The sequence below is a fragment of the Balearica regulorum genome, chromosome W, assembly GCF_011004875.1.
Source record: "Balearica regulorum gibbericeps isolate bBalReg1 chromosome W, bBalReg1.pri, whole genome shotgun sequence".
NCBI classification, from domain to species: Eukaryota; Metazoa; Chordata; class Aves; order Gruiformes; family Gruidae; genus Balearica; species Balearica regulorum.
The window spans coordinates 28,096,452-28,123,665 of NC_046219.1; the positions used below are offsets into that span (position 1 = coordinate 28,096,452).

Sequence of the window (27,214 nt, forward strand, 5' to 3'; positions counted from 1 at the left end):
GTTCTCCAGACCCTTCACCAGCTTTGTTGCCCTTCTCTGGACATGCTCCAGCACCTCAATGTCCTTCTTGTACTGAGGGGCCCAAAAACTGAACACAGTACTCGAGGTGTGGCCTCACCAGAGCTGAGTACAGGGGGACAATCACATCCCTACTCCTGCTGGCCACACGATTCCTGATAGAAGCCAGGATGCTGTTGGCCTTCTTGGCCACCTGGGCACACTGCTGGCTCATGTTCAGCTGGCTGTCAACCAGCACCCCCAGGTCCTTTTCTGCTGGGCAGCTTTCCAGCCACTCTTCCCCAAGCCTGTAGTGTTGCATGGGGTTGTTGTGACCCAAGTGCAGGACCTGGCACTTGGCCTTCTTGAACCTCATACACTTGACCTCAGCCCATCAATCCAGCCTGTCCATATTCCTCTGCAGAGCCTTCTTACCCTTGAGCAGATCGACACTCCCACCCAATTTGGTGTCATCTGCAAACTTACTGAGGGTGCACTCAATCCCCTCATCCAGATCACTGATGTGGTGGGTTGACCCTGGCTGAGGGCCAGGTGCCCACCAGAGCTGCTCTATCACTCCCCTCATTCACTAGACAGGGGAAAAAAGGTATAACGAAAAGCTTATGGGTCGAGATGAGGACAGGGAGAGATCACTCACTATTTATTGTCACGAGCAAAACAGACTGAACTTAGAGAGGAAATTCATCTTATTTATTACTAGGCAAAACAGAGTAGAGGAATGAGAAATAAAATAAAATCTTAAAACACCTCCCCCCACCCCTGCCATCTTCCCAGGCTCAACTTCACTCCCAGCTTCAACCTCCGCCCCCCCCAGCGGCACAGGGGGACGGGGAATGGGGTTTACAGTCAGTTCATCACACGGTGTTTCTGCCACTTCTTCATCCTCAGGGGGAGGACTCCTCTCATCATTCCCCTGCTCCAACATGGATTCTCTCCCACAGGCTACAGTCCTTCACAAACTGCTCCAGCGTGGGTCTCTCCCACGGGGTGCAGACCTTCAGGAGCAAACTGCTCCAGCATGGGTCCCCCACGGGGTCACAAGTCCTGCCAGCAAACTTGCTCTAGCATGGGCTCCTTTCTCCATGGGGTCACAAGTCCTGCCAGGAGCTTGCTCCAGCATGGGCTTCCCATGAGGCCACAGCCTACTTCAGGTGCCTCCACCTGCTCCAGCATGGGGTCCTCCATGGGCTGCAGGTGGAATCTCTACACCCCTCTTATCCTTCCTCCATGGGCTGCAGGGGGACAGCCTGCTTCACCATGGTCTTCACCACAGGCTGCAGGGGGGATCTCTGCTCCAGCACCTGGAGCACCTCCTCCCCCTCCTTCTGCACTGACCTTGGTGTCTGCAGAGTTTCTTACATCTTCTCACTCCTCTCTCCGGCTGCAAAAGCTCTCCCTAACTGTTTTGTTTTCCTTCTTAAATATGTTATCACAGAGGTGCTGATTGGCTTGGCCTTGGCCAGCGGCGGGTCCGTCTTGGACCCGGCTGGCATTGGCTCTGTCAGACACAGGGGAAGCTTCTAGCAGGTTCTTGCAGAAGCCACCCCTGTAGCCCCCCCCCGCTAGCAAAACCTTGCCACGCAAACCCAACACAATTGATAAAGATATTAAACAAGACTGGCCCCAAGACTGAGCCCTGGGGAACACCGCTTGTGACCGGCTGCCAACTGGATTTAACTCCATTCACCACAACTCTCTGGGCTCGGCCTTCCAGCCAGTTTTTTACCCAGTAAAGAGTGCACCTGTCTAAGCCATGAGCCGCCAGCTTCTCTAGGAGAATGCTGTGGGAGACAGTGTCAAAGGCCTTACTGAAGTCCAGGTAGATAACATCCACAGCCTTTCCCTCATCCACTAGGTGGGTCACCTGGTCATAGAAGGAGATCGGGTTGGTCAGGCAGGACCTGCCTTTCATGAACCCGTGCTGGCTGGGCCTGATCCCCTGGTTGTCCTGCACCTGCCTGGTGAGCGCACTCAAGATGAACCGCTCCAAAATCTTCCCCGGTACCAAGGTCAGGCTGACAGGCCTGTAGTTTCCCGGATCCTCCTTCCGGCCCTTCTTGTAGATGGGTGTCACGCTGGCAAGCCTCCAGTCGTCTGGGACCTCCCCTGTTAACCAGGACTGCTGATAAATGATGGAGAGTGGCTTGGCAAGCTCCTCTGCCAGCTCCCTCAGTACTCTCGGGTGGATCCCATCCGGCCCCATAGACTTGTGAGTGTCCAGGTGGCATAGCAGGTCGTTAACTGCTTCCTCCTGGATCATGGGGGGTTTATGCTGCTCTCTGTCCCTGTCTTCCAGCTCAGGGGGCTGAATGCCCTGGGGAATAGATATTATAGAGAGTTATTTTTATAATTGATTTTTGCAAAGCCATTTTATACTTACTATTTCTGCTTAGAAATGTGAGAAATAATATCTGAAGAAAGATTTTTGGAATATTTCTAGATCTAATAACAATTTGTTAATTGCCTAGATAATAATTCTAACTGTCAGAATTTAGGAGTTGTATTACTAATTTTAGGACTGGTAGAACTCCATATAGTCATGTAGTAAGTACTAATTCTGATTTTCCTGAAACAGTTTGGTATTCAAAAGTATTAGTATTTTCATAGGATATTGCTATGCCTTTTTTATTTTTTGCTTTGTTTCAAAATCTTTGGCACTAAGGTATTCCTCTGGTTATGTCTTATTTTAGTTTTCCTAATTAAAAGGTACCTTCCATGCTGCTGAGGAAAAAACGTAATACCACTTTAGAACAGTTTTGTAAGAACATAAATTTACAAAACAGTATGTAGATTATATTACACAGGGGAAAAACTAAGGATAATGTTGACTTTAAAAGGAGATTTTTTTTTGTTGTTGTTTTGTCATGTGTGTTGTTGGTTTTGGTTTTTTTGTTGGGTTTTTTTTAAAGCCTTCTGTCAGGAAATGAAATAATTTGTTCATAAAGAAGGCAGTCCTATCAGTGATTTTTTTAATTATTTTTTTTTGTCAGTTGGTTCCATCAGGCATGAAAATCCTGCCACACTTTCACTGTGGAAGGATAAAGAAAAATATATTGGTGCTATTGATGCTCATATGATCAAGATTAGCATTGGTAGGAAACCAAGATGATTCTGGTATCTTCAGTAACACTAAGCAGATAGATTTGCCCTATCTATTTATTTTCTCCATTGAATGACAGCCTCATTTATGATGTCCAAGCAAAAGAAGTAATACTAGAAAGACTATCTTCCCAGAAGCCTGATTGTCACTTTTAAGGCACTTTGAAGTGACAGTGTATAGAGCCCTCAATCCTCTATGGAAATCTTGACAGTGCTAGGTTTGTACATATAAATATTGAACTATAGACTGTCTATAAGTCAGACTACCATTTAAGCATCTTTTGGACTCTAGGATATAGTTATATAGTTAACATTTATCACAGTCTTATAAGTTGTTGATTTTGTGCAATGAGAAAAGCAAAGTCCTAGTACTAATGTATTATTTAGAGTGTGTTTTATGGCATTTTGTTTCTATGTTTCATGAGTAAACATCCTTGATGAACTTGTCTAAAGGTACAACACAGAGCAAATAGACTAGGATGCAGTTTTTGTAGAGAATATCCATGCTCTTAGTTATGTGAAAGAGGTGTGAGAGTTTCCGTTGAATATTATCTATTTAAATCAAAGGGGATGATGAAATGCATCAGCAACCTGGGAATTAGTTATGGGTACAAGAGAACTGTTGCAGAATACTGTATGTGAGAAGGATTCATGTGTTTTAGATGAAGAAATAACTGTTTTAAATGTGATTAACTTGAATCACTGAAGAATATTGAGCAGAAAGTAGAGAAGACACAGTCAGTGGAAGATAACATTGCAATTCCTGCTGTTGAAGTTGAGCATTACCAACAATGGTTTGTTGGTAATTTATATAGTTAAAATAAAGTTAATATTTTTGATAGGAAGAGCGAGTAGAAAGAAGTAACAGAATTTAGTGAGTGTTTACATAGAGACGTGGTAAAAACAAGAAGTTGGAGTCGAAGTGGTATTATCAAAATTGTGTGACAGGAAGATACTAAGAGATCTCATGAAAGTGGTAGAATCTTGTTAGTAAGACTTTTTGAAGAAACAAGGGAGATGTGTATTAAAAAGGATTGAGAAGGCAGGAGCAGATCATATTGTATTTCAGAAGATTAGAAATGAATGTGTTTTACATGGAAAGTTAAAAGGTGAAAATGAGTTTCCTTTCTCATCTGTTACTTAACTGGTTTTGGTTTGGGTTTTTTTTTTTCTTTTTTTTTTTTTTCTTTTTTTTTTTTTCTTTTTTTTTTTCCTTCTTTTTTTTTCTGAGAGATGACTTGCGGAAATTTATATAGCTCTATCCTTTTCCCCTGAATCTCATACTTGCTTATATGAAATATTCTTTTGTTGCAGGTTTGCTAAGTATAGAAAAACAGTCTTGAAAATGTTGTCCAGACTCTTTCGAATGCATGGCCTTTTTGTAGCCTCTCATCCATGGGAAGTCATTGTGGGAACAATGACTCTCACCATCTGTATGATGTCCATGAAGATGTTCACTGGGAATGATAAGATATGTGGCTGGAATTATGAGTGCCCCAAACTTGAAGAAGTAAGGATTTAAATTCATGTTATAGTACTTACTGTTAATCTGTAGATGCAGGGTTTTCTGTAGAATTAGATCAGGTTGTGATGTATTAGGAGGAAAGTAGCTATACAGAAACTTCTTTATTGCCTTCTTTTCCCATGCTGGTTATTAAAGCTGGATGCAGGCAGTGATGTGCCTACAGAAGGTTTTCATTAAGCCTAACTTTCAGCGGCATGGTATCTAGTGAGCAAGCATTTGATATTCGTATTGTTTGCAATATTTTAATCTTTTTAAGACAGACTAGCAGTGATACTTATTTTATGCCAAAGCTTCATTTTTAGTGCAGCTTCACAATGGATTTGTTTTTTATTGTTACTAGAACTTAAAAACAAGTTACTACTTAATGTAAAAGCTAACTAAATCACTTTGTATTTCAAACAGGATGTTCTGAGCAGTGACATCATCATCCTGACAATCACACGCTGTATAGCAATCCTTTATATATATTTCCAGTTTCAGAACCTAAGGCAGCTTGGGTCAAAATACATTTTAGGTACTGTATCTGATTTTTTTTTTTAAATTTGCTGTAGGCATTTTATATTTTTTTTAATATAAATTGGTAATAAATATAAGTTTTAATACTTATGTACAGAACAGGGTTATTTTAATTCTTTGCTAGATAGCAGAATAAATGTTCTGCATAGATCAAAGTGCAATTCTTTTTTAAGAGAGATTGTGTAGGATTATATAAACATTGGAAATGTAATTATTTAAATAATTGTTTCTTGTGTGAAATTTAAAAAATATAGAGCTGTTTAAATCAGTTTTCATTTTTGCTGATAAGTGAGAAGACTTGTGGCTTTTATTTCTCACAGTCTTACTTTGAATGCAGTACAAATTTTAGATTTAAATATCTGCATAAAAATAGCATCCTCATCAGTTTGTATCTCAACTACTATTTATGCACTCTGAGATATGAGAATTGTCTTTTTTTTGGTTCAGAATTGGTCTAAAGGCATAGCGTGTGTTTCTTCCTTTTTTTCCTTTCTCTCCCAAAAAGAATTTTCCGTTTATTTTTATTTTTTCTAAAGGTATTGCTGGCCTCTTCACAATCTTCTCAAGTTTTGTTTTTAGTACAGTGGTAATTCACTTCTTGGATAAAGAATTGACAGGTTTAAAGTAAGTAATGAATTTGTTATTCTGTATTTCTTGCTTGAATTTTTTTTCCTGTACAATAAACCTTGAATTTTACTCTTAATATATGCCTCTCTCTTTCAGTGAAGCTTTACCATTCTTCCTGCTTCTGATTGATCTTTCAAGAGCAAGTGCGTTAGCCAAATTTGCACTCAGTTCCAACTCACAGGTCAGGGGTTTTTTGTTTGTTTTTTGTTTGGTTGGTTTTTGCAATTAAGCTTTTGAATTTAATATTCAAAGATGAATAATCCAGGTGGAGAGACATACAGGTGAATATTGTATCAGCGATATATAAAAAGGATCAGATTTAATCCATATTTTATATTCTGTATTGTCTTTTATTCAGATCAGTGTTCAAGTGAATAACACCACTGTAAAATTAGTGTGCATAATCATGTGAGCCAAGTTAATTGTATCTATGAGTACTTTATAGGTTCAGAACTTTAAACAGCAATGCTTATAGCTCTATTAAGGAGGCTAGAGTTCCTAGACCTAAGTCTTCCATTTATTGATAGAAAAAAATTAATTTGTAGGGCTCAGGAGCAGTATACAGACATTTAATGTTATAATGCCAATACAGAAAAATGCATATTTTCTAGACAGAAATCTTAGCAGAACAAACATGGCATATGTGTAGATAGATACATATTCATGCTTTAATGCAATTAACAGAGCACAACATGAAGGATCAATAGTATATTTTGCCCATCGTACATTGGAATGGTCATTTCCTAATATTCTAAGTTCTGAAATAAAAGTATTTTTAGTGAAATTAATTTATACTTACAAAATATGTGGTAGTTGAGCATAGTAATTGTGACAAAACTACAATATAACATACAGTAATATACTATAACATTGTATATATGAGTATATTGTAATTCTCTATATATGCTATATCATAGTGTTGGATATTATTATATAATAATTACGAGTACAGAATTTTAAATTCACTTTCAAGAAAGTATTTCACAAATAAGTTTTCACCAAAGCTTCTCTTCTCCCCAAAACCACCACCACCACCACCACGAAAACAGCAACAGATCTCTAGAGTTTTCCATGCCTGGCTTCTGGAGGAAATCCCTTTCTCCCCAGGGAAAAGTTTTAGTGTCTTTTGCATCCTCTTTTCTGACAGCTGAGTCTAGAGTGTTAAAAAATTTTTAAAAAATAATAAAAGTTAGGGTACAGATATGTGGTTTCAAGAACTTTTGAGATGCCATGACATAAGTGGCTTCTATTTTATGTCTTAAAGTGTAGAAGTCCTGTTCTTCTGAATGTACTTTAAAGTCTGTGCCCATCAGTGTTGTAAGATCTTAGAATACTGATGAGCCAAAGATGGAGACTTCCCAAATAATCTTGTTGTGTAAATAAAGACTGACAAAGTATAATAGCTTATGGGAAATGAAGCAATTAAAGAATGTATTATCTCATGATAGTTCATTTTCAGCATCTGTTTTATAAGGCCTTATTACCATAATACTAATCAATGTACTAATGATGTACTAATGACGTTATGTGCATTCCCTTACTTTGATTTTGGTCTTTATACTAATGTACATAAATTTTTATTTTTTAGGATGAAGTAAGAGAAAATATTTCACGTGGAATGGCAATTTTAGGCCCTACATTTACGCTGGATGCACTTGTGGAGTGTCTTGTGATTGGTGTTGGTACTATGTCAGGTGAGACCTTGTATAATTCCTGCCATTCCTGTTAACATCTTAAAGCAGCTGCTAAAATTTTCTCTTGAGCATTCTTAAAAATGAATGACACTTTTGGTACATGCACACCTATTTCATATTCTTGCAAAAACTAGTGTTTCTAAAAATGACTCCAGGTGAAGGAAAGTTATTCTAGTTCAATTAAAAATAACCAATCTTACTGTGTCCCCCCCTCCATCTTTTGATCTTCTTCAGTGTGCAGTAACAGTTGCCTTTCCTTAAAAAGAGAACAGTTAAATGTAATAAACAAAGGATTTTCATGTGCAAAAAACTAATTTCTTTGTAAAATAAATTGCAGTTCCACAGTAAGTACTAAAGTGGGGTTTTTTGTTTGTCTGGGGTTTTTTTTTGTTTCTTGTTTGTTTTTTAAACTATCTATCTTGCATACCTTAAAGGCATCTTTCAAATCATTTGGTTTTTAAATTCTTTTGGACCTTTGAGGGGGGAGGGAAATGTGTGTTAATAAGCTGTTTTCCTGTTTACATCTGGGAGGAAAGAAACCCCAAACCTCGTTTTGGTGTAGCATGTAGTTGATTTTTTTTTTTAATTATTTATACTGTTAGCTCTTTTGCCTTTATTAAGGGGGTTCTGTAATGCATGTACAACATAGCATATTGACTTTTTCTGGATACCAGACTTGTGAAAGAGTAGGTGGGGTATATACTATTTTATTCTCTGAATGCTTAATTGGCCATCTTTCACAAGGGATTTCAATACATAATGTTGGCTAACTGTTCTTTGCTTAGATAAGGGAGGAGTTTCAAGCTTTCATTGTGAAGCTTTAAAATCTTAGTAAACTGTAATTATTTTATTATTTATTTAGATTTACGCTTTAAAAATTTTCTGTAAATACCATAAATACATATCATGCTTGGAATAAGCTAATACAAAAAGACTAGAGCTTAACATGCTTGTTTTTCTTTAATCTAGACAGTTCCTTTTATAGTCTGCAGTGTCAGTTTAATGGTTTCTTTCTTACTTCTGCAACACTTCAAGTATATCTAAAGCCTTATGCATATTCAAATGTCTTTTTCAATGACTTTTTTTTTTTTTAAATGTAGGCGTACGACAACTTGAAATTATGTGCTGCTTTGGTTGTATGTCTGTTCTTGCCAACTACTTTGTCTTTATGACTTTCTTTCCGGCTTGCGTGTCCTTGGTATTAGAGGTAAGACCAACTTCAAGACAGCATCAAGCTTAGTATTCAGACCCTGTGCTTCTTGTAGGCTATGCATTTCTTCACTGAGGTATACACCAGCATGTTTGTCTTCCTTTCGAGGTGAACAGAGGGAATGCACAAAAAGAGTTATGGTGGCTCAGCTGATGGACAGTAACTTGTTAATGCCACTGTAAATGAGTCACACTCAATAGTATGAGTTCTGATCTAAAGCAGAGTAAACAAATTCTATTTTAAATTAATGGCTGTCTAGGCTTTTCTACTATTTAAAGCCTACCACAGGCTAAACAGTAGACTGTAGGCTAATGCTTTTGTTGGCAATTTCTTAATGATCAAATAAAAATACAATGTTGAAGCTCACTTGTTGGTTCTTCTAATATGTACTAAATAGGACCTATTTTTAAATTTTGTTATTTTTGCAGCTTTCGAGAGAGAGTCGTGAAGGGCATCCTATATGGCAGCTTAGCCATTTTGCTCGTGTTCTGGAAGAAGAAGAAAATAAACCAAATCTTGTAACACAGAGGGTCAAAATTATTATGGTTTGTGGCTTTTTTCACCTGTAGTTATGCAATCAGTAAGATGTCCTGGCACAATGAATAAATTATTTTCTATAGACTTCTGTTCTGCATCCCATTAGTCTAGTTTACTGTGGTAATTTTTGATAGTGTCCCCTGTATCTACACCTAAAGTCTTCCTGTGTACGCCATTTCTGTGCAAAACATGGCTTTTTCATGTGTACTAATTCTTTCCCTCTTACCCCTACAGTGCCCTCGGCTTCCTCTGCTTATTACTTGAGCCAAGAGGAAGGATGTGGTGGGACAGGCTCAAAGCGATGAGTGTTATGATAAGCCAGAAATGGTGTTGATGAGAGGTGTGGAAAATCAGCCTTTAGCTTTAGACTTTTGAGGCATGGGAAACAAAACAAACAAACAAAACCCAAAAAGTTTAATCTTGGTAGGTTAGATACCTAGTTACAGTTGAAAAATTAATATTTGTTTTGTGTTTTTAATACAGTCGCTGGGTTTGGTTCTTGTTCATGCCCACAGTCGCTGGATAGCGGAACCAGCTGCTCAAAACAGTACTGTAGAAAATGCAGTGGGATTGGATGAGAATGCACCGAAGAGAATTGATCCTAATGTTTCATTATGGCAGTTCTACCTTTCTCGGTAGGCGACTTCACAGAAGAGAAGTGTATTTCCTTGATTAGGGTCTATTCTCCAGTGCTGCCAAGCTATGGTCCTAGAGTACAACACTTGTAAACTTGTAGGTCTGACCACTGTAGGATTTCTTGGAACCAGAGATGACATTTCATAAGAAATATTTCAATATTATGCCATTTGTTCAATCTCCTTGAAGTAATAAGAACGTGATCAGGAGCCAGCTGTCCTGTATGCATCATAACACTATCTTTTCCCACTAGCACTGACACCTTTCAGAGCACACTGGAAAATAAATTTTCTGACTGCACTAGAGTAAATATGCAGAGCTTCTAACCATTCACATACAAGTGTAAAAGCCACGTCATTATTGCTTTTCCTTCAGCTCAACTGAAGTCAGCAGCAGCTGTGGTTCCATGTTGCTTCTGAAAACTCAGAATTGTCTCTTAGTTTTCCCCCCCTCCTAGCTGTTCAACTTCCATCATAGTAGTCATTATTGGTAGAAGATGATAATTGAAACTTTCTGCTTTATCGTTGGGACATAGTTGTTGTTAAATGAATTTGATGTAGCTGTTAAATAGTGAATATTTTCCAGTCATTTCTCTTACTGGGACTGTTTTTTAACTAAGATTTAGAAAATAGGTAATGAAATCTAAAAATTCTTAATACGAAGAATGATTTCTCTACCCTACCCTAACCTGGCACACTTGAATGTCCTGCCAGAAATTTCTTTTGACAGAAATTTCAGTAACTATATAAATGATGATCAAACTATTACCCTTTCTAAAGCAAAGGGATGTCAGAATGTTGTTATAAAAAAAAAAAAAATTGTATATACCATGTATTTACTTCTTGATTTGTCTTTTTTAGAATGGCCAGTATGGATATTGAACAAGTAATCACTCTTGGATTAGCCCTTCTCCTTGCTGTGAAATATATTTTCTTTGAGCAAGCAGAGACCGAATCCACACTCTCACTGAAGAATCCTATAACATCTCCAGTGACGGTCCAGAAAAAGGTCCCTGAGAACTGTTGCAGGAAGCAATCTGGACTTCTGAAAAACAATCAGATATCTAACACAGTAGAAGAAGCTTTAGTTCCCAAAGATGTAAATGGTAATTTTTGGCATTTTAAAGTCTGAACCTATGCCTGATTATTTGGAACAAATAGTGAAATCTGTATTAGCATGTTGCATTTGGATTTTTGTAAACCAAAGTTAATTTTAATTGTCTTTATGCAGCTGAAGTCATAAAACCTGTATTAGCAGAATCATCAATCAAGGCTACATTTGTAGTTGGCAGTGGCAACCCTGTGGAAACTTCCTCATTTCCTAATAGAAAAGAGGAAGATGTTGAGTTACCTAAAGAACCGCGTTCTATTGCAGAATGTGTTTGTATACTTGGAAATGCAGAGGTATGGAAAAATAACATTTTTTTTTAACCTCTACTGCAACATCTGATTTAAAAATTCTTACAGTTCATTTTCCAGCTTTTAAATGATCCTATTGACCATAATATCATTCTTCAGAAAATTATATGGCTCTAATATCTTGGCGGGGGGAGGGAAGACCAAAACAAGGGGGGGGAAACAAAACAACACCCTTTCATAAGTCGCTTCTGCTCCAAACAGTTTCTGTTGCATTTTTTCTTCAATATAGATGATAGAAAGATAGGTGTATGTTTTTGAAGTCGTAAAGAAATAATATTTTATTATGAGTCTCCCTCTATCCCCAAGATTGAGGGGAGAGCAGCTTCATCATTCATGACATACCAAGTAACTGAAGCTTCATCATGTATGCATATAAGTTGGTGTCTGAGTAAACATTTTTTTATCATATATTGTCCTACTATAAAACCTGACATTGGCAGTTGGTTCCTTTAGATGTTCTCTGATATTGTCAAAGTAAAGTTGTTACCCTTTTTCATTTGGAAACATTTAAAAGGATTTTCACCAAGAGAATCTATGCTTTTTCTCCCCACCCTTTACATTTCCAGAAGGGAGCAAAATTCCTTACTGATGCTGAGGTCATCAGCTTAGTTAATGCTAAGCATATTCCTGCATACAAACTGGAAACAGTGATGGAAACTCAGGAGCGAGGTGTGGCCATTCGCAGACAGATGTTATCTAAGAAACTCCCTGAACCTTCATCTTTGCAATATCTTCCTTATAGGAATTACAATTATTCTTTGGTAAGTAAAAGGCATACAAGCAAAACTCACTGTAAAACCATTTTCCAAACCTATGAAATATCTGCTCGGAGTGATGCATACGAATTAAGTTTTGACCGAGCTCGTTGTTGGGGGGGGGAGGGGGCAAACATAAGGCACTACCTTTTATTGTTCTTGATGTTTTTAAACCTAGTCAGGTAGGTAAGTTTTGTAGCTTACCCAAAAAATATTTCCTACCAAGGTACGCAGTTGCCTTATCTCCTAAATGCAGAATTCTACTCATACTGAGCCTGAGTTCAGCTGAATGAAAATATTACCTCGAGCTCAAGTTAAAATGGAGGTTTATTTAACATTAATTTAACAGTATTAAATTAATTTTATTTAATAGTGTTTAAGACTTAATAAGATTCAATAGGTCTGCCAAATACTAGACTTTAGCAGTATTAGCTGTTGATAGCTGTAGCTGTAACTTTTTGAGGTGGCAATTGGTTGATTTATGGGTAGGGTTGTGGTTTTTTTTGCTAAGATACCTTGTTGTAGTCATGTGCATAGTATGTAGCATGCTGTACTGTATCACTGTACATGTAAACTTAATGATACATTTTCCATTATTTTTTTAAGGTTATGGGAGCTTGCTGTGAAAATGTGATTGGATATATGCCTATTCCTGTAGGTGTAGCAGGACCACTATTTTTGGATAACAAAGAGTTTCACATTCCAATGGCAACAACAGAAGGATGTCTTGTAGCAAGCACAAACAGAGGATGTAGAGCAATATGTGTAAGTATTGTTTTGAGTAGCTTGAAAAAAATTCTATATTACAAAAAGTATTTGGGGGTGATACAAGGTGTGGGGTTTTTTGACTTCCTAAAAACTAAAATTTACTTTCAGTAATGTTACTTTGTTTCCCTTCTGCTTTGATTTTTAGCTTGGTGGAGGAGCAAGTAGCCGCATTCTGGCAGATGGGATGACTCGAGGACCTGTTGTTAGGCTGCCCACTGCTTGCCAGGCTGCAGAAGTGAAAGTTTGGCTTGAAAGCCCTGAAGGCTTTAAAATAATGAAGGAAGCTTTTGACAGCACAAGTAGGTTAGTACAATGGCTATTCCAGCCTTATTTCCTGATATAAGACTTCTATGGATGGTAGAAAGCTCCTAATTGTATTTCTGCATACTGCAGTACAGGAAATTACATACTCATTTGAGCTATCCTATGTAGTGTGAATCTAAGAAAAGTCACTCTGGCTATATACCAAGGCTAGTAATAAACACTTTGTGATGATAAGTGGTAAACAACTAGATCATAGCAACAAATACATTTGCATTGCATAATACTTAAATGCTTAGACAAAATTATGTATTAAAAATAAACATAAAAGCTTATTTGAATTGTTAGTAGTTATTATGCAAAAAGTAGTTATTAACATTAGTAATATTATCTGAAAGGCTAGATTCCAAACTTTGAATTAATTTGTGAGGTTCTGGAGAATACAGGATAAACTAATGTAATGCTAGAACTGAAATGCTTAAAAAAAATGTAAAACAGTATTAAGAGTAAGTTTATTTCAAGCCCTGGAGTTTCTTCTAAGACTTACGATTACCCGTTTTCTTTAGGAAGATTTAGAAAGAGATTTCTTTATCAGTTATTGTTTCTTACCAATCTTACAAGTGTCACCCAAGGACATATGTATATTTTGGCAAGTATCAACTCATGCTGCTGCTTAAATGCAGTGTTTCCTGTTTTTTGTTTGACTCTTACTCTGTATGAATAAAGCTTTGACTTGCGGAGCTTACACTGTTGTTGAAGATAGCATGGGTTTTGCCTTGCTGTAAAGCTGATATAAGAATTTCCAAAGGCCTCACTTTTAGTTTATACCTGGTAGTCAGATGTTTTAGGGAATACAAAAAAGTTAAATTTATATTAGCACTTTGGGATATTTTATTTCATTAAGTTCAGGGATAGAAAACATTAAAAAGGCAGTGAACATTTTTAAAGTGAACATTTTAAGATATTTACTTGAGAGAACTACGTGCATGGTAGCTGTAACACTTTTTTCCTGCGTTGAGGGAGGAGTACAGATAACACTGTTAACTACACTGTGCTATCTGCAATGATTTTCTGTCATTTTGCCACTTAGAACTAATTTAATCTTTTTCCTTGAGGACTGTAAGTAATTAAATTTTCTTGCAGGTTTGCCCGCCTACAAAAACTTATCATCAGTTTGGCTGGTCGTAACCTTTATATCCGTTTTCAGTCTGGAACAGGGGATGCAATGGGAATGAATATGATTTCAAAAGTAAGGTCCAGTCCCCTTAAGTCTCTCTAATAAATGTGTATTTATTTTAAAAATAAATTGTATCCTACCAATCTGTGACTACCTGGCATGTGAAGACAAAGACAAGACATAGTGCTGTTTGCAGTACTATAAAATAATAAAAGTGTTTGACCTTGTCAAGTGTAAACAAGACTAGGATGAGAATGATGAAAGAAAAAAGGTTAAAGTAACTTTGTGGGTTTTTTGTTGGGTGTTTTTTTTTTTATTTAAAGAAAGTATTCTTGATAATATGGAAGTTAAGCTGTTTCCTCTGTTGTTTTGGGCCAAATATTTTTATCCAGCAGTAATTAATCTGTTATTGTGTTTATCACCCCTTATAAATAAGGGATTAGAAATCTGGTGAATGGCAGCAGGAGGGTGTTCTCTAGTTTTGTTTGTTTGATTGTTTTTGGGTTTTACGCAAATATGTGGAAGAACCTGAGACATGACCCATAGACTGGGGGGTGCCTTGTGCTGTTTGAGATAAACTTTAATACTGATTGCTTATTCTATATACAATTTATCAGAACCATTGCATAAATGGGTCTGGCCATAGACAGGTACTAAATATAGCAGACCTTTTGTCTGACTTCCTAGTGTAGAGAAGCTCTTTTCACTATGTCCAAAGTGAATTCGTTTCATGCCTGTAGTGTCTACCTTGGTTCCTGTATCTTCAGTATGGTAAGCGTATGCCCGTTCACCTAGAATGTATCCAGAGAGTCCATATGTATTGGGAAGAACCAATTATTCCCCATATAATTCCCAAAGTGGTTAGAAAAAGGGTAGCGATCAAATATTTTTTTTAATTTTTTTTTTTAATTTCTCTCTCTTTCCTGTTTAGGTTCCTTCCTGAAATCACATTCTTTTCTTCAGCTGTAACTGATGATCTGATTAGACTTAATCTAATCTTGCTGTTCCACTGTTTGAGTAGCTTGTTTTACAACCATAATGATATACTATCCCTATATCTGTTTCTCCTCTAACAGGGTACTGAAAAAGCACTGGCAAGGTTGAATGAAGAGTTTCCTGATCTCCAGGTTATAGCTCTCAGTGGTAACTATTGTACAGACAAAAAACCTGCTGCTATAAATTGGATAGAAGGAAGAGGGAAGTCTGTTGTCTGCGAAGCAGTTGTTCCAGCCAAGGTCGTTAGAGAAGTAAGTGTCTACTTTATTTAATTTGTTTATAAGAATGCATACATTTTACGAAACTGATACATATTTTTACATCACAAATATTAACTGTAAGTTGCGTTCCATGTAAGGATGATCCCTACGTGTATCTTTAGACTACTGCTGTAGGATAAGTCATTTTTCCTGAGAACCTCTTACAGTAGATACCTTTTCCTTTCACTGTCTCTTCTAAGGTAATTTTTTTTGTGGGTGGTTTGTGTTGGTTGTTGGGTTTTTTTTTTTTTACACATGGAGTTTTGCCTGACATCATACCCAGTCATTTTGATAATTTCACTCATTTATTGTCTCTTGCGTGAACCTGGCATTCTCTTCAAAGTTTATATGCCCCCCTACTACAATGAAAACAGATTATCAGGGGTGCTTCGCTTAATTCCAAAGCTGCCTTAGGTTCTTACATGATGAAGGCTAACCTTTTATAACCAGTGCTAGTCCTAGCCCCTGACAAACTTGTCCTGCATCATAAGAGCTAATTTTAAATTCTCTTCCCCTCGAGCTCAGAAGATTGGCTATGTACGTCAGCACTGGCCATGACGGACAGTATCTAGGGAGGAGTTTACTACACCATAGTCAGAATAGACTTCCGCCAACACGTTCAAGATTGTGTGAATTGGTGCTTTAGTATTTGATGGACTTCCTCCCCCCAGTAATTTGTCCAGTCCCTTCTATGAAACTACGTAAACTTTTAGTACTAATATACTGAGCAGAATTCCACATTGCAGCTACACCTTGTGTGAAGAACTACCTCCTTTGTGTTGTTGATATCATTTGATGATGCCCTAGTTTGTACTGGAAGAAATACTTAAGACTTTTATCTTCTTTCTACTGCTCAAGATTTTATAGCTCTAACAAAACTTTTCCACCTTCCCATCTATTCTAATTTTCAGACTGAAAAGTACTAGTTTCTCTATGAGGAATTAGTAAAAAGACTATCCTAGCATGTCTTTGAACATACTTATCTCTGGATCTCTTTCAATTCTAAAATTTCTAAAATTCTGGGTACAGAGCTGGACACAGTATTCAAAGTCTGTGTGTGCAGGCTGAATTTATACATTGGCATAATTATGTGTTTTGGTTTTGTTTTCTAGTAGTTTCCTAATTTTCAAATTGTTTGCATTTTTACTGCTGATTCAGTGGCAATATCTGTTATAACCCCAAGATTTCATTCCAGAGTAATAATGGGGAGCCCATCCTTTGGTAATTGGTATTGTTAGTTTTTAAGTAAATTTGGGATGTTCCCACACGCACACACACTATGTACATCGCTAAACTTACTTACATTGAACTCTAATATATTAAACTTTGTATTTTTGTAAGTATTGTAGACTTTGCACAGATCTCTGTTATCAGTTGCTATTCCTACTACACTGGAATATCTTAAATTTTGTCCACAGCACTATCATCTTGTTTGTGCTCCGTATTCTTATTGGGGAGGGTTTACTGTCTGGAGCAACTTGGGAGGAAAGTTGCTATCATGTCAAGGTGAATTAATGGGATGTTTCTGCCAAGCTGGTTTTGTTTGTTTCATACTGAAGATAAATGAGAATTTGAAATGGAGAAGGTAGCCAATGAATTTTTCTTAAAGGCATGTGCAAGTCCAAACCCTTTACACGGATTTTTCCATTGTTACTTGGATGATGCAGTCTGCATTTGAAAGGGCTCCTTTTGAACAAAAATAAAAGTAGATATCTAGGAGAATGATTGAGTCAAATTCCATATGGAAGCAAGCAAGGGGCGGGGGCTTATTAAACATGAAATGAGGTATTTCTACTACATTGCCTAAGGAATGGTGTAGCAAAAGTGTATCACTCTGCCTAGGTATTGAAGACAACTACAGAAGATATAGTTGAAGTCAATGTAAACAAAAATTTGGTGGGTTCTGCGATGGCTGGTAGCATAGGTGGCTACAATGCACATGCAGCAAACATTGTGACAGCTATCTACATTGCCTGTGGTCAGGTAGGTTTGTTTTACGCCAACTCAACTTTTCTTTAATTCGGTAATTCTTAACCAAACGCTTAATTGAGTTTTTTGTTTTGTTTCTTCTTCCTGATCTAAAGGATGCTGCACAGAACGTGGGCAGCTCTAATTGCATCACTTTGATGGAGCGAACTGGTTTCACCAACAAAGACCTATACATCAGCTGCACAATGCCTTCTATAGAAATAGGAACTGTTGGCGGAGGCACCAACTTGCTTCCGCAGCAGGCCTGTTTGCAGGTATAAAGCAGAAAGTTTAAAGCAATTTAGCTTCGTAAATCAAAGCTTGCTTTTGTGTTGTGTATGTTGTGTCCGAGTAACGTGGGAATGGGGCTTCTTGAAAGTTGGTGGATTTGACGTGAAAATTTTAGAATTATCTAATTGTTTTCATATATCTAGTTTTTAAAGCTCAAGATCTTTAATATTAAAGAGACTTAGAGCCAGTTGATTGGATATAATTTGGAAAGACTTACTTTAAAACTTAGCATAAATTTACTTAGATTTCATAGCATAATATTGCATATTTTTCTCTTCAGATGTTAGGGGTTCAAGGTGCAAGCCAAGATAACCCTGGTGAAAATGCCCGTCAGCTTGCCAAAATTGTATGTGCTACAGTGATGGCAGGGGAATTATCACTAATGGCAGCTCTTGCAGCTGGGCATCTAGTTAAAAGCCACATGATTCACAACAGGTAAGAAATGGAAAAATTCATATATTTCTCTGCAGTTCTGCCCTTCTTCCAAGCACACAAGAGTCAATAATAATTACATGAATAATTTTAACATATAATATCAGTGTATCATTTTAACTATCTAATGTAGTTATCTTACTGGTTTTTCTTAGGTCAAAAATAAATCTACAAGATCTTCAAGGAACCTGCACTAAGAAGGCAGCTTGAATACTAAAGCAGCTTTGAAATGAAGAATCATTCTAGCAACTGACCAGGTGCACGGGGGGGAGGGGAGAGAATCTGTGAAGTTAAGAATGAAAATCACCTTCAACTCAAAGATTTCTGTAGAAGATAAACTGAGAGATCAATGGACTTGTGTGAGACTACTAATGCCTTTGACCTTCTTTAACGGTTAGAGATGACTTCATGAAAGAATTCTTATTCTTGCGCATTGTTTTCTGAAGGGTCCGTCTTATGTTTTTACAGGTTGAGATTATTTTGACTGGCAAGCTCCTGGTAACTACCAAGGTGAAAAGTGACGTAACATACTTCTTTTTTTTTCCCTCTCTTTTTTTTTTTTTTTTTTAAAAAACATAGAAAGTTGGTCTAAACTTGGCTTGAATGCATTGGTTCTTGCCATCTTTATTTTCTGGTTAGCCGAGTATGTTTTTTAAAGTGATGGCAAGCCTAAGCACTTTCCATGAACTTTAATTTTGTTTATTTTTATTTATTTAATCTTGTTAATTTTGTTTGCATGTAAAACTTTGGTCTTAGGCTTTGAGCCAATTTTATTGAATTGTATTGGTTTTGTAGAAACCTCTGTCTATATATAGTACTGAAATTGCTGCTGCTTCAGCTAAGTAGCATTCAATGTTTTAACTCCACAGTTTAGGTTATTCCTTCATGGAAAACTTGTGACCTACAAAGTGCTGAACTGTTAAGTATAATATGTACTGAAGTAGGTAGAAACGGTGTCTTCAACTGTTTTGTCATTTTGTTCAGGTAGAAATAATAGATTTTGAAACTAGTAACTCAAAAAACAATTAGAGGTCAGAGAGCTTAGTAATTTAAGCAAATGAAGTTTCTCAAAATTGTTTGAAAAAACAAGCCAAAACAAAGCAATCAAGAACAGATGTTTACACTTCTATTAAAAGAAGTATCTTAAAGTACAGTGTGTTTGTATATTCCTAACTATTTTTTTTTTTTTAACTGTTTGACACTTATTCCCCTGGAATAAGCGTGTATACACTGCTTAACCTGAGATAAAATGAAGCCAGAAAAATCACACTGTCCTTTAAACGGAATTAAAACATAAACCCCAAAATTTAACACTAGTTATTTTTAGGGGGGAGCCTTTATGTTAAAAAGAAATCTTATCCTTTTTTTCAATGAAAAGTACTACTTAATGGAATTCAGTGAAATGACATGTTAATGCAACAAGCGGGTTTTGTATTAAAATAGTGTACTTGGACCAGTGAAGCAGTCTCAGGTGTTCTTCATGTAATGCAGAAAACCCGGGTTTATTCTGGTTTGATTCACCCTTGGGAAGATTACTAAATACATCATCCTGCCTAGTTAATCACAGGAGGAAAATTGTTAATATGCTTGATAACGGTGGTTTTGGGGTGGGTTTTTTTTTTTGTTTGTTTTGGTTTGCGGAGGAGGGAATCAGTGGATTGGACTGGATTTCTTTACAGGAATGCAGCAGCATTCCTAAAGGGGTGACTAACAGAGGTGCTCTTCTAATGTGCAAATTTGATATAAATCATGATGGGTTGTTTTCTAGTACGTCAACGCACTAATATTGTAATGAGCTCATAAAGCTAATGTGCAAGCATGAAGACTTACTACATGCTGGATATGTTATGATAGCATGTAAATATCATTAATGTTTATCTTCCTGCAGTATTGTTGCTAATAGCTACCATTTTATTTAAGGAAAGTTGGAACTACTTTGTTTCTATGTTCATTCAGTAATCTTATTTAAAGGAACACTGTACTAGCAATAAATGGTGGTTCAGTGTTCATTTTGGTGGATTTAACTGACATTCCGTCTTGCAGAATTAACATTTCGTATTATTACTAAATTGTGTACATTTTGGTACAGAACTACTTTTTCAGTTTCAGTAAAACAATGGAAAAGATATTGGCTTAAATGTGATATTATAAGATCACTTCATGGCTTAGTGAAATATCTTAACATAAATTAAGAAGGTTAAGGAAAATATGATTAGCATACAGTACTAAACGCAGCGGGGATATCTTGCCTTGTTTGCAGAAGCCTGTACACATTTATTCTCCTCAAAGCTGAATTATGCGGTTTGCTCAGATGGGAGAACTAATTCACTTCACCATTAGCAATACCTTCTGTTGAGGCGTATTTGGGCGTTTCTCCTATCTTCCAGAAGATTGTTGAATTATACTTTTGGTAGTGTTGTGGTTTAACCCCAGCCGGTAACTAAGCACCAAGGACTAAGCACTTGAACTGACGCCCATCATGCCATTTTATTCCTAAAAACTGGATCTCCTGTGCAGGTCCCTTGACCTTACTTTGTTTTATGGCGAAACCAGCTTTCAGAAGGATTTGGGCTATATTCTTCCCTTTCTCAAAACCTTCTTCTGCTGAGTTGCCCCATACGATGATGTCATCAATGTAGTGCAGGTGCTCTGGGGCTTCACCCTTTTCCAGTGCAGTCTGGATCAGTCCATGGCAAATAGTGGGGCTGTGTTTCCACCCCTGGGGCAGTCGATTCCAGGTGTACTGGATGCCCCTCCAAGTGAAAGCAAACCGTGGCCTGCACTCTGCTGCCAAAGGGATCGAGAAAAACGCATTAGCTATATCAGTTGTGGCATACCACTTGGCTGCCTTTGACTCCAGTTCATATTGAAGTTCCAGCATGTCCGGCACAGCAGCACTCATCGGCGGCGTGACTTCATTCAGGCCACGATAGTCTACCGTCAGCCTCCACGCTCCATTGGACTTCCGCACTGGCCATATGGGACTGTTAAAGGGTGAGCAAGTCTAGCTGATGACTCCTTGGCTCTCCAGTTGACGAATCAGCTTATGGATGGGAATCAGGGCGTCTCGGTTGGTGTGATAGTGCCGCCGGCGCACTGTTGTGGTAGCGATCGGCACGTGTTGTTCTTTGACCCTGAGCAACCCCACAACAGAAGGGTCCTCCGATAGACTGGGCAAGGTAGACAGCTGTTCCATTTCCCCCGTCTCCAAGGCAGCTATTCCAAAAGCCCACCAGTAGCCTTTTGGGTCCCTTGAAATACCCTTTCCTGAGGTAGTCTATGCCCAGGATGCATGGAGCCATTCACACAGGGGTGCTTTTGCCACTCATTCCCAGTTAGGCTTACTTCAGCTTCCAGTACAGTGAGCTGTTGGGATCTCCCTGTGTGGTGGTTTAACCTTGGCTGGACGACAGGTGTCCATCAAGCTGCTCTATCACTCCCCGTCTCAGCAGGACAGGGAGGGGAGAAAAATAAGATGGGGAAAAAAAACCAACCCAAAACTCGTGGGTCAAGATAAAGGCAGTTTAATACAGCAAAGGCAAAAGGCCGCGTGCGGAAGCAAAGCAAAAGCAAAAGATTATTCTCTACTTCCCATCAGCAGGCGATGTCCGGCCACTTCCCGGGAAGCAGGGCTTCAGTACGTGTAGCGATTGCTCCGGAAGACAAACGTTGTTAAAAAAACGAATGCTCCCCCGTTCCTCCCCCTATCTCTCAGCTACTTATTGCTGAGCAGACATCATATGGTATGGAATATCCCTTTGGTCAGTTTGGGTCAGCTGTCCTGGCTATGTCCCCTCCCAAGATCTTGCCCACCCCCAGCCTACTGCTGAGGGGGGGAAAGAATTGTTGGAGAGACAGCCTTGATGTGTGCTGGCACTGCTCAGTAGTAGTCAAAACACTGGTGTGTTATCAGCACCTTGCTAGCTACCAATACACAGCAGAGCACTATGAGGGCTGCTATGGGGAAAACTAACTCCATCTCAGCCAGACCCAATACACCTTGTCACTCCAGAAATACAGATGGGTTCTGCCCCTTTATAGCTTGATGGCATTAGGGTACACTGCGCATTGGTGTCCACTAGAGCCTTATACTCCTGTGGGTCTGATGTGCCAGGCTATCGAATCCACACAGTCCAGTAAACCCGGTTGTCCCTTTCCTCCACCTGGCTGGAGGTAGGGCCCCTCTACTCCTGGTCATAGTATTCGTTACTCACTTCTTGTAAATATGAATCAGAAGCCCCTTTGTTAAGATCAGAAGTACGATCAGCCCTTCTACTCTGTCTGGGGAACTGCCCACTGGAAACTGGAGCAGCAATTTTTCTGGAAGAACCCTCTTTTGTGTTTGTTTCTCCTTGCAACTCACGTACTCGTGCCTCTAGGGTCAAGGTAGATTTTCCATCCCACTTCCTCATGTCCTCTCTGTGGTCACGCAGATTAAAGTACAGGGTGGTCTGTGGTGTGTGCCCACTATCTCCTCTCTCTTGAGTAGACAAACGCTTTCTCCTACTAGCTGAGATACTGGTCGGTACAGGTGGGGAGTAGGACATATCCTCCTTGAATTGTTGGAACTCCCGGGATAGTTTCTCGGACAGTTTCTCCACAGCCGAGACGCACGCCCTGAGGGAGGAAGAGAGACTTTCTTCATATTGCCGGAGTTGGCCAGCCAATTCATCCACCGTTTGTCCTTCTACATCTTTCCAGGTCATTACTGCCAATGAGTTGGTTTACGACAATGGTGTGCTCTGTATAAACTTACGCCACATGGGTCATGTGCACTTGACTTCATCTGCATCTTTGGATAACTGCTAATTGTTCAGGTCATAATAAACCATCTACCACACGGCTAATTCCCTCAAATACTGGATACCTCTTTCCATGGTGGTCCACTTGCCTGGGTGACATACACCACCTTCCTTGGAGGGATAAATTTCCTTCATGCCTGACAGGAGTCGCCTCTAGAGGCTGAAGCACTTGTGCCCCTTTTCCAATCGCTTTGTCCATGCCCACTTCTCTAGAAAGGGATCCCAGCTGCTTGGCTTCCCTACCCTCTAATTTCAGGCTACTGGCCCTGTTATCCCAGCATCGGAACAGCCAGGTGACAATGTGCCCGCATGGATTACAGCCGAGAGAGAAATTTCTTTCTGCAGAGAAAAAATTAGAAAGGCAAAAGCCCAACTAGAACTCAATCTAGCCACTGCTGTAAGGGATAACAAGAAATGTTTTTACAAATACATTAACAACAAAAAGAGAGCCAAGGAGCATCTCCATCTTTTATTGGATGCAGAGGGGAACATGGCCACCAAGGATGAGGAAAAGGCTGAGGTACTTAATGCTTTCTTTGCCTCAGTCTTTAATAGTCAGACCAGTTGTCCCCTGGGCATTCAGCCCCCTGAGCTGGAAGACAGGGACAGAGAGCAGCATAAACCCCCCATGATCCAGGAGGAAGCAGTTAACGACCTGCTATGCCACCTGGACACTCACAAGTCTATGGGGCCGGATGGGATCCACCCGAGAGTACTGAGGGAGCTGGCAGAGGAGCTTGCCAAGCCACTCTCCATCATTTATCAGCAGTCCTGGTTAACAGGGGAGGTCCCAGACGACTGGAGGCTTGCCAGCGTGACACCCATCTACAAGAAGGGCCGGAAGGAGGATCCGGGAAACTACAGGCCTGTCAGCCTGACCTCGGTACCGGGGAAGATTTTGGAGCGGTTCATCTTGAGTGCGCTCACCAGGCAGGTGCAGGACAACCAGGGGATCAGGCCCAGCCAGCACGGGTTCATGAAAGGCAGGTCCTGCCTGACCAACCCGATCTCCTTCTATGACCAGGTGACCCGCCTAGTGGATGAGGGAAAGGCTGTGGATGTTATCTACCTGGACTTTAGTAAGGCCTTTGACACTGTCTCCCACGGCATTCTCCTAGAGAAGCTGGCGGCTCATGGCTTAGACAGGTGCACTCTTTACTGGGTAAAAAACTGGCTGGAAGGCCGAGCCCAGAGAGTTGTGGTGAATGGAGTTAAATCCAGTTGGCAGCCGGTCACAAGCGGTGTTGCCCAGGGCTCAGTCTTGGGGCCAGTCTTGTTTAATATCTTTATCAATGATCTGGATGAGGGGATTGAGTGCACCCTCAGTAAGTTTGCAGACGACACCAAATTGGGCGGGAGTGTCGATCCGCTCGAGGGTAGGAAGGCTCTGCAGAGGGATCTGGACAGGCTGGATCGATGGGCCAACTGTATGAGGTTTAACAAGGCCAAGTGCCAGGTCCTGCACTTGGGTCACAACAACCACATGTGACGCTACAGGCTTGGGGAAGAGTGGCTGGAAAGCTGCCCGGCGGAAAAGGACATGGGGGTGCTGGTTGACAGCCGGCTGAGTGGTCAGGCATTGGAACAGGCTGCCCAGAGAGGTGGTGGAGTCACCGTCCCTGGAGGTGTTCAAAAAATGTGTAGACGTGGCACTTTGGGACATGGTTTAGTAGGCATGGTGGTGTTGGGTTGATGGTTGGACTTGATGATCTTAGAGGTCTTTTCCAACCTTAATGATTCTATGATTCTCTGTATTCCATCCAGGCTCGCAGTTCACTCAGGGATAGGGATTGGGTGGTTACCGCCTTGTTTATGAGTTCTGCCTCTTCCTCCTCCTCTTCTCGTGATGGCCCTGCTTCAGAATAGTCTGCTTTGCCCATTCTTCCCTTAGTAAGGGACATGACTTTCGCTTCCAATATTTCTTCTTCTGTATAGGGATGACTGATACTGGCACGAGTTGGTTCTCTGGTTCAGCTGCAGTGCCTGTTGCCGGGGTTGGAGTAGCTGCAGTGCCTGTCGTTTTGTCGTCGGATCCAGAGACTTTCTCTTCCCCTTGAGGGTACTGAATAGTCTTCAACAGGGCTCGGTAGGCATGGGCCAGGCCCCAACGTGTTGCAGTGACTTGTTTCTCTCTGGAATTGCCAGGGTGACAGCATACCTTTTCCAAATATTCTACTAGTTTTTCAGGATTCTGCACTTGTTCAGGGGTGAAGTTCCAAAACATCAGAGGTGCCCACTGTCCTGGGTACTTGCCCATACTATCCCACACGCCCGGCCACTCATAACTATCCAGCCTCGGGGCAGATCTCTGGGTGATGTTCTTAAATAGTTGTTCAACCCTGAACAAGACCTGAAACACATTCAGGAGACATAGCAATAGGAACATGCTGGTTTGAACATCCCAAGGATATTAAAAGTTCTCAAGAGCTATTGTGACTTGCCAGAAGGAGAAGTTGAAGGAGCAGGGAAAGTGTCCCCCCCTTGTCTCCCTCATAAATTGGCTCTCCGAGGAGAAAAGGTAAAGGGTGTAATTTTTAATGCTTTCCGCAAGATGGCTCCCAAAGTATGGAGATGAAGGCAGTGCTGAGTACAAATACCGGATTAGTCTCATGACCAGTAATTTTATCATATCATAAGCCAGTGTTACACAGTACAGCAAAATGATAACTTCAATCCAGCCCCCAAAGGTGATAAACAGCACCACAGGGAATATATACAAGAAGTAAGGTGTTACATAACGCAACTCCGAGAACCAGCACAACAACTGAGAGCAAATAAATCAATGTTATGGCCATTGGCTTTTAAACTAAAATTCGTGGGTTGAGATAAAGACAGTTTAGTAGGACAGAAAAGGAAGGAATAATAATAATAATAGAATATAGAAAACAAATGATGCACAATGCAATTGCTCACCACCCACTGACCGATGCCCAGCCAGTTCCCGAGCAGGAGCCCCCCAGCTAACTTCCCCCCCCCAGTTTATAGACTGAGCATGACATCATATGGTATGGAATATCCCTTTGGTCAGTTGGAGTCAGCTGTCCCAACTTTGTCCCCTCCCAGCTTCTTGTGCGCACCCAGCCTCCTCGTTGTCAGGGCAGTATGAGAAGCTGAAAAATCCTTGACTTAGTGTAAGCACTGCTTAGCAACAACTAAAACATTAGTGTGTTATCAACATTATTCTCATCCTAAATTCAAAACACAGCACTATACCAACTACTAGGAAGAAAATTAACTCTATCCTTGCCAAAACCAGGACAATCAATTAAGCAAAAAACCCATATGCTTACCTTCATTTCTCCTTCTTCTACCACTAGCTGCCAATTGGCATCTCCTCCTACATCTTGCAAGGAATATGTCATATGGTTTTGTACCATCTCTTCCACCTTTAAAGGAAAAAATACACATTTTTTAAATCATCCCTTCCATCTTCTTGGGCAGGGGACTGTACAATATTGGAAGCCACAAGTCAGTACTTCAAATCTTGTGCAGGAGCTGAACAACAACGCCTTCTACCACAGGTTAAGAACAAGCAGATACTTCTGGCCTTCAGAAACAAACCCCAAAAATCTTGATTCAACTTCCAACTTCATTCTTTATGGGTACTTCCCTATCCTTCCTTTGCACCTCTAAACTGTCAAAACTCACTATTTCTACCTAAGACAGTTTTATTTCAGCATGTAGGAAATTACTTCCGTTATCTCCAACTAGAATTACAATGCATTGTAAGACTTGAAAGTCAATATTCACTGAAGAGCATGAAAAAAGCTGAACAAAAGCGCGGGGAGAGAGACAGACGACAAGCTCTAAAAAAGTGAATGCATATCAGAAGTCATATTGAAACAGCAGTGAAGGAAACAGTCATGAGCAAAGCATGCCTATTCTGTTTCAATGGCATCTTTGCACAGTTGCCAGCTAGAAAAACAGAACGGAAATGTTTACATTCCAAAAAATTACGATGATGCAGAGACTCCACTATAGTCGCGTGCTTTTCTTAAAAGCCAAATATTTGATACATTTTTATCAAGCTACGTGACTACCTCTTTGGGGTTTTTTTTGTTACAAATAACATGCAAGAAAATGGGTGGTGGGATAGGAAATGGATTTTTATTTTAAATCTACAGTCTTATTCTATGTTTCTTTTGTGTCCGTGCCCCCCTCCTCCCCCCCATTTCCAAATCCTACTCTCCCCCAAATAAAAATAGAGACAAAAATATAAAGTAT

General features: G+C 39.6%; 1 protein-coding gene and 1 long non-coding RNA gene across 4 annotated transcripts in view; one reads left to right on the forward strand and one right to left on the reverse strand.

Annotated features, from left to right (window-relative positions):
- The window catches only part of LOC142599156 (3-hydroxy-3-methylglutaryl-coenzyme A reductase-like), a 695,832-nt gene that overhangs the window by 2,032 nt on the left and 666,586 nt on the right, over positions 1 to 27,214 (forward strand). For 2 of the 3 annotated variants that reach the window (XM_075738895.1, XM_075738896.1), the window contains exons 2-20: positions 4,432 to 4,627; positions 5,045 to 5,156; positions 5,695 to 5,782; positions 5,882 to 5,966; positions 7,374 to 7,479; positions 8,580 to 8,686; positions 9,118 to 9,234; positions 9,710 to 9,861; positions 10,723 to 10,967; positions 11,093 to 11,265; positions 11,847 to 12,041; positions 12,642 to 12,800; positions 12,949 to 13,106; positions 14,208 to 14,313; positions 15,318 to 15,488; positions 17,340 to 17,480; positions 17,582 to 17,740; positions 18,037 to 18,191; positions 18,344 to 19,649. In XM_075738895.1, coding sequence (XP_075595010.1) covers positions 4,463 to 4,627; positions 5,045 to 5,156; positions 5,695 to 5,782; positions 5,882 to 5,966; positions 7,374 to 7,479; positions 8,580 to 8,686; positions 9,118 to 9,234; positions 9,710 to 9,861; positions 10,723 to 10,967; positions 11,093 to 11,265; positions 11,847 to 12,041; positions 12,642 to 12,800; positions 12,949 to 13,106; positions 14,208 to 14,313; positions 15,318 to 15,488; positions 17,340 to 17,480; positions 17,582 to 17,740; positions 18,037 to 18,191; positions 18,344 to 18,398 — 2,649 coding nt within the window. In that variant the 5' untranslated portion in view covers positions 4,432 to 4,462 and the 3' untranslated portion in view covers positions 18,399 to 19,649. Of the gene's footprint in view, positions 1 to 4,431; positions 4,628 to 5,044; positions 5,157 to 5,694; positions 5,783 to 5,881; positions 5,967 to 7,373; positions 7,480 to 8,579; positions 8,687 to 9,117; positions 9,235 to 9,709; positions 9,862 to 10,722; positions 10,968 to 11,092; positions 11,266 to 11,846; positions 12,042 to 12,641; positions 12,801 to 12,948; positions 13,107 to 14,207; positions 14,314 to 15,317; positions 15,489 to 17,339; positions 17,481 to 17,581; positions 17,741 to 18,036; positions 18,192 to 18,343; positions 19,650 to 27,214 lie in introns of those variants that run through there. The other variant, XM_075738898.1, reaches the window with a different exon arrangement.
- LOC142599258 (uncharacterized) lies at positions 7,687 to 26,908 on the reverse strand. Its single transcript, XR_012832888.1, has 3 exons — positions 26,467 to 26,908; positions 26,281 to 26,376; positions 7,687 to 7,735 (listed from the first exon to the last, which is right to left on the reverse strand). It is a non-coding gene; the product is annotated as an uncharacterized LOC142599258 (long non-coding RNA).